The 12361-nt window shown below is 41.6% G+C and overlaps 1 protein-coding gene across 1 annotated transcript in view; it reads left to right on the top strand.

Moving 5' to 3' along the window:
* KLB (klotho beta) overlaps positions 1 to 11529 on the top strand; it is a 49048-nt gene extending 37519 nt beyond the window's left edge. Inside the window, exons 3-5 of the mRNA XM_082243891.1 lie at positions 3142 to 3410; positions 6785 to 7928; positions 10838 to 11529. Coding sequence (XP_082100017.1) covers positions 3142 to 3410; positions 6785 to 7928; positions 10838 to 11244 — 1820 coding nt within the window. The 3' untranslated portion in view covers positions 11245 to 11529. The remainder of the gene's footprint in view (positions 1 to 3141; positions 3411 to 6784; positions 7929 to 10837) is intronic.
* Positions 11530 to 12361: the final 832 nt, after the last annotated feature.

Here is a 12361-nt window from a genome sequence, read left to right as displayed (position 1 = left end):
ATGATCAAGGATGAACAAGAGCTCAATTTTGAGTGTCATGGCAAAGGCTGTGAATTCCTTATGTACATGTGATTTTTTTCATATTTTATTTTTATTAAATTTGCAAAGATTTTAAACAAACTTCTTTCATGTTGTCATCATGGGTTATTGTTTGTAGAGTTTTGAGGAAAATAATTTATTTAATCTATTTAGGAATAAGGCTGTAACATTACAAAATGTAAAAAAAAAGGTAAAGCGCTGTGAATGTTTTCTGGATGCACTATATATTTAGGTCCGCTATGTGAAAATATACAGTATCTCACAAAAGTGAGTACACCCCTCACAGTCGTGTATCTCACAAAAGTGAGTACACCCATCACAGTCTTGTAAATATTTTATTAAATCTTTTCATGTGACAACACTGAAGAAATGACACTTTGCTATGTAAAACAGTGAATGTACAGCTTGTATAACAGTGTAAATTTGCTGTCCCCTCAAATAAACTCAACACACAGCCATTAATGTCTAAACAGCTGGCAACAAAAGTGATTACACGCCTAGGTGAAAATGTCCAAATTGAGCCCAAGTAGCCATTTTCCCTCCCCCGGCGTCATGTGACTCATAAGTGTAACAAGGTTTCAGGTGTGAATGGGGAGCAGGTGTGTTAAATTTGGTGTTATCGCTCTCACTCTCTCATACTGGTCACTGGAAGTTCAACATGGCACCTCGTGGCAAAGAACTCTCTGAGGATCTGTTACTCTACATAAAGATGGCCTAGGCTATAGGAAGGTTTCCAAGACCCTTAAACTGAGCTACAGCACGGTGGCCAAGACCATACAGCGGTTTAACTGGACAGGCTCCACTCAGAAGAGGCCTCGCCATGGTCGACCAAAGCAGTTGAATGCATGTGCTCAGCGTCATATCCAGAGGTTGTCTTTGTGAAAGTGACGAATAAGTGCTGCCAGCATTGCTGCAGAGTTTGAAGGGGTGGGGGGGTCAGCATGTCAGTGCTCAGACCATATGTCGCACGCTGCATCAAATTGGTGGCATGATTGTTGTCCCAGAAGGAAGCCTCTTCTAAAGACGATGCACAAGAAAGCCCACAAACATTTTGCTAAAGACAAGCATGCTAAGGACATGGATTACTGGAACCATGTCCTGTGGTCTGATGAGACCAAGATAAACTTATTTGGTTCAGATGGTGTCAAGCGTGTGCGGTGACAACCAGGTGAGGAGTACAAAGACAAGTGTGTCTTGCCTACAGTCAAGCATGGTGGTGGGAGTGTCATGGTCTGGGGCTGCATGAGTGCTGCTGGCTCTGGGGAGCTACAGTTCATTGAGGGAACCATAAATGTCAACGGGTACTGTGACATACTGAAGCAGAGCATGATCCCCTCCCTTCAGAGACTGGGCCGCAGAACAGTATTCCAACATGATAACGACCCCAAACACACCTCCAAGACAATCACTTTCTTGCTAAAGAAGCTGAGGGTAAAGGTGATGGACTGGCCAAGCATGTCTCCAGACCTAAACCATATTAAACATCTGTGGGGCATCCTCAAACAGAAGGTGGAGGAGCGCAAGATCTCTAACATCCACCAGCTCCTTGATGTCGTCATGGAGAAGTGGAAGAAGACTCCAGTGGCAACCCGTGAAGCTCTGGTGAACTCCATGCCCAAGAGGGTCACGGCAGTGCTGGAAAATAATGGTGGCCACACAAAATATTGACACTATGGGCCCAATTTGGACATTTTAACTTAGGGGTCTCACTCACTTTTGTTACCAGCGGTTTAGACATTAATGGCTGTGTGTTGAGTTATTTTGAGGGGACAGCTAATTTACACTGTTATACAAGCTGTACACTCACTACTTTACATTGTAGCAAAGTGTCATTTCTTCAGTGTTGTCACATGAAAAGATGTAATAAAATATTTACAAAAAATGTGAGGGGTGTACTCACTTTTGTGAGATACTGTATAATACCTGGCTCACAGGTCTGAAATACGAGACAAAAAAAACTCCTTTTCTACTATATGAAAAGACTATTGCAGCAGATGTTTACCAAAAAGGTGCAGGACATTGATGAAGAACTTGTACTATCCTTGCACTCAGTGGTCAAGCCAGGTAGCCTTATCTTCTGTGCATGGCCACTTTCAAGGACATAGTGTAAATCCACCTCCTGTGCTCTATTCAGTTTACTGTATGGAACTGAATAGGTGCACTAGTTGGTTTTACTGAGTCTTATGGGGAGAACTGCAGTCAGCGTACATGAAAGCCTTAAAATTTCAATACAACTGTAAAACAATCTACCATATGTTTGTGATCTAAAGCTGCTTGATATAGTTTATCATTGTCTAAAAATATCAACTCTGATGTCCAGCAAGTCTTACTTTGTCTGCTCCAGCTAAGCTTTACAGCTGGTGAGTTATAAAGCTGTACCTAAACAGGAAGCAGGGCTAGTGCAGGAATCCCAGTCCACACAAGCAAAGGCCCACCCGACCTCCCCTCCGCCACACGGCATACACTCCACCGATGTGGTGAAGGACGCAAAGTTGCACCAAAATCCTAACCAACTGCCCCCAAACAGAAAGTGCAATGAGGGGGCGGGTCCACCCATCCCCCACATTCCCCCCCCATTGACAACAGACCCTCCAGCACCCCCCACACTGCATCCGTAATGTGATGGGGCACAAAATGAAGAACTCCACACAGCACCGAAAACCCAAGCCATGCCTAACTGCCACCAAACAGCAGTGTGAAATGAGAGGGTGGGGGCCCACACACTCCCTACATTCTCCCACTGGCAGCTGACAGATGAGGCAAACCAAAAACCTCCATGCTGTGCCCAGTAGGAGAGAGAGCACTGAGGAAGGAAACAGTAGACAGGTGTTTTAAAAATCCGAATCCCCGTGGCTGGGGATTCTGATTTTTCCGCAGCCCCCCCATCCTGTTCTCCTAAGGGGGGTGCCTAGGCAGCCTTATGCGGGCCCTGGCCCTGTAGGAGACTGGTGTAGTGTAAAGTCATGTGCACTAACACCCTTGACAGTCACATCTTACTAAAACTGCCTTATTCAAGATGTTTGCCTAACATAGCATATATTATTTTCAGAAAATATTACGGTTCATCTTTGACATACTTTCTCTTTTACTTTTTTTTAAAAGCTATTACACACGATTGCATACAGATCTTTGGTTATACTGCATGGTCTCTGATGGATAGTTTCGAATGGCAAGAAGGATATAAAATTAGGCGTGGATTGTTTTATGTAGACTTCAACAACAAGGACAAAGCACTTACCCCAAAATCCTCTGCATTGTATTACAAGCAAGTCATCAGTCAGAATGGATTCCCTTCAGCTACTCTTGATTCCCCAATTAAAGGGCAGTTTCCATGTGACTACTCCTGGGGAATAACAGATTCTATACTGAAGGTATGTTTCGCTACTCTGTACCCATGTGTGTTTCAAGATATATCTAACAAAAATTATCTTCTTCAATATTTACACTTCATAGATCACTTTTCATTCATGAAAGCTAAAGTACAGCATCAATGAATGGAGGAGGTGACCTGAAAGGGCGGGCATAGTCAGCATTCCCGATGAGTGCCTGTCACAAGTCCAGAGCTGGTATTAATCCCCGCTGCACTGAAAGATTACAGCTGCGGTATGGGAGGGGGGTACAGAATTTTGGATTTATGCTATTTCAGCCGACACAAGTAGAAGGGACCCTTTGAATTCAATAAAAATAATATCGCTTGTAATGATTTTTAAAAACATTTGTTCCTAAACTTAGGCTTTATTTGGCTAGAATGGGAAGGGCTAGAATTACTCTCTGTTTTTTTTTTTTTTGCTGTTTACTTTTGTTCTGTGCTATCAGGTTTTTATTTCTATCTCTTCTTGATGCAGAAAGGCTGACACCTAAACATGTATTACCTAATTATGAAATTAACCTCTTCACTTTCCATATGCAACAAAAAATGGACGAGAGAACGTCCCATAATCTGATCGTGTGTACAAGGCTTAGGAAATGCTTAAGATGGCCATACATGTGTAGCACCATACAGGGTAGGTGCTAGGTAAACGTATAGTGGGCCTTGGCTGCTTAACAGCAGGGCCATGATTTTAGCTGGCCTGTAATGTCTCCCAGGTGTGTCTGCTGAGAGGGAAGTCTCCCCACTGGCTCCATGAAAGGATTCTCATTGGGCAGTGGAGGAAATCCAATCAGAGACACATTCAGGCCTGTATCTACCCCAGAAGGCAGATTCTGACGCAGAGGATTCTGGGAGTGGGTATAAGTTGGAGGGGAGCACATGACGCAGCGTCTTTGGCAGGAAGCACAGTCCCAGAAGGGAGAGTACGGCTGTCTATCCTCCTGTCAGAAGGATCGGTTGTTCCGGCTGCCTGGAAATCCAGAGAATGCTGAGTTGAGGACCCTGAAGTATTAGAGGGGGCACCAGCAGTTGGGCCCTGAAGAGCTAATGTGTACAGTGTGCAGTGTACAGAGTTAAGAGTTGCAGCAGCACAAGCAGTGACAAGGAGCTACCTCAGTCAGTGAAGGGCTGGAGGGAGCTGTTCAGTGACTTTTGAGCTAAATTGAGTGTCAGGAGTCAAGAGTTCTACAGTCCTGGATCTTCTAAGTTAACAAACAAGTTAAAGTCGAGGTTCCAGCACTAGTTCAGCAAAGCAGTATTTTCAAGCGACAGGAAGCGCTGGTCGACATTCAGCTGGTGTCAAGACAGCGCCAACGGGCATTTTTGTATAAAGTCCCAGTTAACCTAGTTGAGCCAGAGGAGTATCCCACTCATTCCCTTCTCCCATCCCCAAAATACAATAAACAAAACCAACCAAAGATGGCGGAATGGTCATTGTCTCAATTCTCACACTTGGGTTCACAACTTAAATGTGTTGGAGGTGTCACCGGTAACAATGGCAGACCCACATCAGGCTCAAGACCTGGAATCATTGTTGTACATGGATCATATTTATTTACTTTCTTATTGATTTTATTATTATTATTATTATACATGAATTATATAGCGCCAACAGTTTGCAAAGTGCTTTACAACATGAGGGCAGACAGTACAGTTACAATACAATTCACTACAGGAGGAATCAGGTTTTGGTCGGTTCCTAAAATCCTCTCCTTGGCTGGCCCTGTCTGCACTCTCTTACCCGACATTCTTCGAATGAGAGGTACCATGCGGATATTATGACAGCTGGTGGCCACAATTTTGTCCCTCCGTGCTGTTTAGGGAATGCCCACAAGCTCTGAAAAAAAAAAAAAAAAATGATATGTATATGGCCAGCTTAAACATTCTGTGAGATTTCTACTACTATTTTTATAGCCATTGAGAAGATTTTCCCTCACTTACAAAGTCGGGAAGTGAGCAATATAACTCCAAAGGGGGAGCAGACAGTAATAAAATATGGTTTTATAATAGAGTGGAGAAGGGTCAAAACAATCCTTCAGATTTTTATTACTCTCTCTGCCCTGTTGAGGAGATTTCTCTTCCTCTTTGGTCACAGGACAAGAAGGTGAAACTTCCCGAATAAGAACGAAGATGTCAATAAAAATCCCGAGATATCTTTTAAACATTTTTCGCTCCAGCTTAAAGCCAAAAATACATTTGATTGGAAATGGGCTTTATGAAAAATAATTGAGCAGTTGAACCAAGCTTGCAAGCTCAACCACCCTCAAATGTCTATGGTTAACTCATCTTAAGAGATTGACCCTTCCTAGAAGCATCAGAGCATTAAAGCTTACACATGTATGTAAATCCAATAAATGATGAACCCTACAAAAATATACAGTACTTGACTGAAAGTAATTTTTGATGTGACCCACAATTTACTTGTTTGTCAATTTGTATTTCCCTTATACCACTGAATACACAAGCTTGTAGATTCTACAGGCCAATGTTGTGATCTCCCCTGCTGAGATTAAATCAATTACAAGTTAGAATTGATCTAAAATGGTGGAGGTCATGATATGGAGAACCTCAAGTGCAGCCCCTGACATCACCAAATTTCCTCCTGCTCTTTCAAAAAAAGAGTGACAATGCCAAAAACATCCAGTACCGAGTATGTCACATCACTGGGCACCCTTTGCACTGGACAGCCCACTGCCACTTCACTAGGTCTTGCCAGGTATGGGCACATGCAGGTTTAGGCAGCATAATTGTTCTGTGTTGAAGTGATTTGCACTTAAAGAGAAAGAAAAGAAAAACTATGTTTTAAAAAAAATAGATTTTAGTTATGGATGTGGGAACTTAGTTAGCATTGTTTAGTTGTGTACCGTGGTTCCTTCCTCAAACCACCTACATCATGAGAGGACTCAGCAGTAATGTAAGGGTTTGATGAAGGAACCACAGCATGCAGCAGAGGACACAAGCAATTGACACTCCCAAAAGTAGTGATTGCCAAAGACTGATGGAGGTTTCAGTGCTGCAATGGAGGGGTGGTAGGATACACAGGTTGCAAGGGAGGTTTTATTTGGGCCTGACAGATTAGCCAACCAGTGATAAAACTGTTTCAATAAATTTGGGCATACAGGATGAAAGGCAAACTTGCATTATAGAAGAATAGGAGTAATAAAGCAGCGCTGTAATAGTAAGAGTTATCAGCACATATTACATGTGATGGGCAAAACTGATTATTTTCTTTATATATTTATAAATTATAAAGTATATACATTTAACAAGCCTAATTATTTTTTCACAGTATATATATTACCTGAGATGCCTTTATAAATATGGTACTACAGTGCTATTAATATATATTGTATATACCTTTTCTTTTCCCACTAGGCAGAGCTGGCTCCCTCCTCACCACAATTTGTAGATCGTAGATTGTATGTATGGAACATTACAGGCGATGGCTTCCTTCATGCAGTAAAAGGAGTGAAACTAAAGACTCGTCCACCTCAATGCACTGACTTTATCACCATCAAAAAGCATCTTGCCCTGCTGACCAACATGAAAGTCACCCATTATAGATTTGCCCTCAACTGGTCTTTAATTCTGCCAAAAGGAGATCTGTCTACAGTTAACAGAGAAGTCCTTAGGTATTACCGCTGCATGATAGACGAGGCATCCAAGCTTGGAATCAAGACCATGCTGACACTTTATTATCCAACTCATGGCTCTTTAAGTCTTCCAGGGCCATTACTAGAAAATGGAGGGTGGTTAAACAGGACAATTGTTCAAGCATTTGTCAATTACACAAATCTATGTTTCCAGGAGTTTGGTGACCTGGTGAAGCAGTGGATCACAATCAATGAACCCAACCGGCTAAGCCAGTATTACCATGGCAGTAGCAATAGGACTTACCAAGCTGTGCATAATGCCCTTGTAGCCCATGCCACAGCATGGCGATTGTATGATGAGAAATACAGGCCTCTCCAACATGGCCAGATATCATTGTCTCTACATACTGACTGGGCTGAGCCCGCCAACCCTTTTCTGCAGTCTCACGCTGCAGCAGCTGAGCGTTTTCTGCAGTTTGACATTGCCTGGATTGCTGAGCCAATCTTTGGCTCTGGTGACTATCCGCTGCTCATGAGAAAATACATTCTTTCTAAGAACCAAAAGGGGACATCCAGGTCTTTCTTGCCCCACTTCACTGAAGATGACAAGAAATTGGTAAAAGGCTCTGCTGATTTTTTAGCCATAAACCATTTTACCACCAGGCTGGTGATCCATGAGCCAAAGAATGACAGCAGGTTTGATGCCGACCGGGATGTTCACTTTCTTTCTGATGTAACAAGTCTCACTTCATCCAGTGGGCTAGCAGTAGTGCCACGGGGGATAAGAAGACTACTAAACTGGTTTAAAAAGAATTATGGGAACCTGCCCATTTATATTACAGCAAATGGAATAGATGACAAAGCTTCACACAATGATGAACTTAGAATGTATTACTTACAGCAATACAACAAACAGTTGCTACAAGGTAAGTGTGAAAATATACATGAATGGTACAAGATGACCTGTAAACCAAAAATGGATCAGTCTTCCAAAAATGGTGATATTTAATTTTCTGTTGATGCTAAAGTAGGATGACCAGGCATCCACAGTTATCAAGGACAGTCTCCAATTTTATGGGCCTGCCCAACAAAAAAAAAGAAGGTGTCCAGTTAAAAGAATTTGTCCTTGATTTCTTTCCAAATTTAATAATGGCATCCCTGGCCTAGGTGACTGCAGGGTAATCCATCTTAGAAACATTTTGTGATGCATGAAGCAGGAGGAGGGGTGGGAGGATGGTGTCTGCTCTGGGCTGTGTCCAGGTTTATTGGTGATGTCACATGCCAATATTATATGATCTTCCCAGTTCCTCCCCGCTTGACTTGTGCAGACATCACTACAGGAGGGAAGGATGTGGATGATTTGTTGCCTTGTGACAGTGACCTGCAATGTACACCCGGGCCTGAATTTTTTCACTTTTTATACACATGGTAAAATCTTCATTGATTGCTAGAAATTACTGTAAAGCCCCAAAATGTATATATTCCCTGAAAGCAGAGACTCTGAAGAATAAAATGGTGGTAGTTGCACTACTTTATGTCTCACGATATTTGCACAGTTATTTATTAAGCACACATTTTCAGGAAATAAAATACATTAAAATTAATTTTAGCGCAAATAAACACAGTTTTATATTTACATTTTTGGTAAGAAATAAAAGATGGGGTTGCGTTGAGTAAATAGATACCAAACATGTCCCTTTGAGAGCCCCATAAAATTATACTTTTACAAGAAAGCCCTTCCTTGACTCTAAAACCCAGTACCAGGCTCACAGCTGCAAAGCCAGTACAGCTTGTCTTCCATGTCATTTAAAAAGGTATCTTGGTAGACTCAGCGTTTTCTTTATCTGCAGCTCTGGCTGATATTGAATGAAACCGCAATTAGCCACACATTAATAAGACAACTATCCCAGATATACACTAAACCACATTTTACCAGAATCATAAATGTATTTTACCATGATTTAAAAGCTTCAACTAGATCCTTTCCTGGTCATACTTCTACAATAATTAAGGAAGGAAAAACGATGCTCCAGGTGTATAGTGTGTAGTAATTGCCAGGAGATAGGATATCCCATAGAGTGCTGGCCCTGGCCCGCCTCCGTTGGAACACTTGTGGAAAAAGAAATAGCCGCACATCCAGGGATTCTAATACGTTTCAAATACCTTTAATTCCAAAATGTTGCAAGTAATGACACCAAAGACACCAACATGAAGTCTCGTAGACGCGTTTAACCTTCTTAGCGGTATTCCCGAGCGTGGCTCGGGGTTACATTTCAGAGCCAAAATCGGTAACCCCGAGCCACACTCGGGGTATTATTATTATATTATTATACAGGATTTATATAGCGCCAACAGTTTGTGCAGCGTTTAACATAACGGGGTACCGCCAGAAGCATCGCTGGATCCTGTAAAAGAGGTTTCTTACCTTGTCACGGGGATCCAGCGATGTGTCCGGCGGTGTCTAGCGGCGGTTCTTCCTCCCGATCGTCTCTGTGCCCCGGCTTCCGTCTCCTGCGACGTGACGTTCGCAGGGGGGTGGAACCGGCGGCAAAGTCAAATGTAAAAACACACCAAACACACTGATACCATTCAAAATATAGAAAAAATCACATTAGTTTGCCCCCCAGTGCCCTTTCCTGCAGTTTTACTGTACTTTTTATGTAAATATATATATATATATACATATATATATATATATATATATATATATATATATATATATATAAATATACATGTATACGTATATATATATATATATATATATATATATATATATATATATGTAATTCTTGTGAATGAGCAGCCCAAACCAACTGTATACATTATATATATATATATATATATATATATATATATATATTATATATAATAAATGTATACAGTTGGTTTGGGCTGCTCATTCACAAGAATTACATGCAAAATAATGGTACCGCTTTCAGCACCTAAAATCCAAAAGAATCATACCGCCAGGGAGGTTAACACATACATCTTGTGCTTAATCATTACCAAAGGATTCATGTTGGTGTCTTTGGTGTCATCACTTGCCACATTTTGGAATTAAAGGTATTTGAAACTTATTGGAATCCCTGGATGTGCGGCTATTTCTTCTTCTACAATAATTGGCATGTGTATATGGAATAAATTCCTCCCATGGCCTTTCAACAGCCACTCCGTTATATAGCATAACAGGTGGCATGAAAACTGTTTTTTTCACTGTATTTGTTAGCATATACAATTCATGAGTTCTTACAATGTAGTCTGCAGGGTCTAAAATTAGGTGCTAACTGTCCAGACTTTACAATTTTGGCCATACAATCTATATTAAATGGAGGGAGAGGAAGATTGGTTTAGTAATTAAGACATAACTTTTGGAGAAGGGTTTAGTGCTTTAGGCATCATTTGCTCAGTACAGATCTGGTGATATGACCCCACAGTCCAGCCATTTAAGTTTGGCTATGTGATGGCTATTGGCTGCTTAATTGTTTCAGCTAATGTTTGGACGGAATATTAACATTAGAGCCATAGAACGAGCAGGGCCCTCTGATTCCTCTTGTTCCAAATTGTAGTGTAACTGTAAGGTCTGCCCTCATTTTGTTAAGCGCTGCGCAAACTGTTGGCGCTATATAAACCCTGTATAATAAAAAAAAAAAATAGAACCATTTATGTAATTTATTTTGTGTATTGCCAAATATTTTAAGGAATGCATCTCCCACTCACTCACAGTGCCAAATGAGATGGCAACCGTAATCTTAGAATATTTAAACTGCATTATTGCCAGAAATTACAAACCATTTATAACTTGTACTTTGCCTCTTATCGATGGTTTCTCTTCCAGCCTACCTACAAGATAACATCAACCTCAAAGGATACTACGCTTTTAAACTAACCGATAAAACAAAACCACAGTACGGATACTACAACTCTGCCATTTACAACATGAAAGCCAAGGCTTCTGTGGTCAAATACACTACAATCATTACTGCAAATGGCTTCCCAGCTGACCAAGTGGAGAACTCATGCAGAACAACGAACGAAGAGGACTCGTGTCACTTCTGTACATTTGTCCAGCAGAGAAAACCCCTTATATTCTTCAGCTTTTGTCTTTTCTTCACTTCAGTTCTTTTATTAACTGTTACAGTAATAAGAAAATATAAGCGAAAGAGGAGAAAACTGCACACAATCAAGCACCAACACAACGCCTGCTTGCTCATTAAAAAGAAAGGTGGTTTCAGCCAGTGCTGAGAGAGATTGCACACTCTTCATTACAGTCCACTCCATTTGTTCTCCTAACACTGAAGACTGATGAACTCCCATGTGTATGTGAGCGTGTTTACACGGGGGACACATCTAGTGACTATGTTGTGTCTGTCACATACCTTGCCTGCACAGGTGTGTGAAGTTTTCCAAAACGCAGAACTTATTTGGATTCTAATTTATAAAATTCTTTGCTGTTATAATATTGTTTCCTTATTTAAAATGCAAAAAGCTACCTAAAGTAGTTAAAAAAAGGTTTTCCTATGTCAAGCAATAAAAATAACACTTTATTTGTGAGCCAATTACTGCACAGTTCAACCCACCCAATCAGCTTCCTCCCACTGAACCCAAACAGTTCAGAGCAATAGGTAGTCGCAGAAGTGTTTTCTAGGGCAAACAGTTTAAAACAGCCGACTGTGTTTGAGAGAGGTACTTCATTAATCGAAGTGTAAATCCCTTAAAAAAAAATGTGTTTAAAACGCAAGTGAGCCCACAACTGATTTAGTTTTGGGTGGACTTGCTCACAAGTTTCAGAGATCCGGGTGAAGAATCTCTTCCTAGAATCCAGTTCATGTACCATTCCATGCATCTATGTATGTCAAGGGTTTGAAGGTTCTTGTCTGGCAATGGTATACCCCCATGTCATCCATCCCCAGCATAACAGAATTCAGAAATGGCCAGTTGACAGGGCCGGTAGACAGGGCCGGTGCTAGACTATTTTGCGCCCTAGGCAAGACCAGCTACTTGCACCCCCCCCCAAAAGAAAAAAAAAACTGTACACATTTCCCCCCTTTCCTGCACATAATGCCCCCCTTTGAACCCTGCACTCTCCTCTACTGTATACACTGCCCCCTTTAATTCTACACCCCCCTTCCTACACACACTGCCCCCCTTTAATGCTATACCCCCCTTTAACCCTACACCCCCTTCTTATACACACTGCCCCCCTTCCTATACACACCGCCCCCCTTTAACCCTACACCCCCTTCCTATACACACTACCCCCCCTTTAACCCTACATCCCCATTCCTGTACACACTGCCCCCTTTAACCATACACCCCCTTCCTATACACATTGTTCCCCTTTATCCCTACACGCCCTTCC

This window comes from Pelophylax lessonae (assembly GCF_965119305.1).
Source record: "Pelophylax lessonae genome assembly, chromosome: 1".
Lineage (NCBI taxonomy): Eukaryota > Metazoa > Chordata > Amphibia > Anura > Ranidae > Pelophylax > Pelophylax lessonae.
The sequence above is the reverse complement of the archived record's forward strand: the minus strand, read 5'-3'. Positions and strand labels throughout refer to the sequence as shown.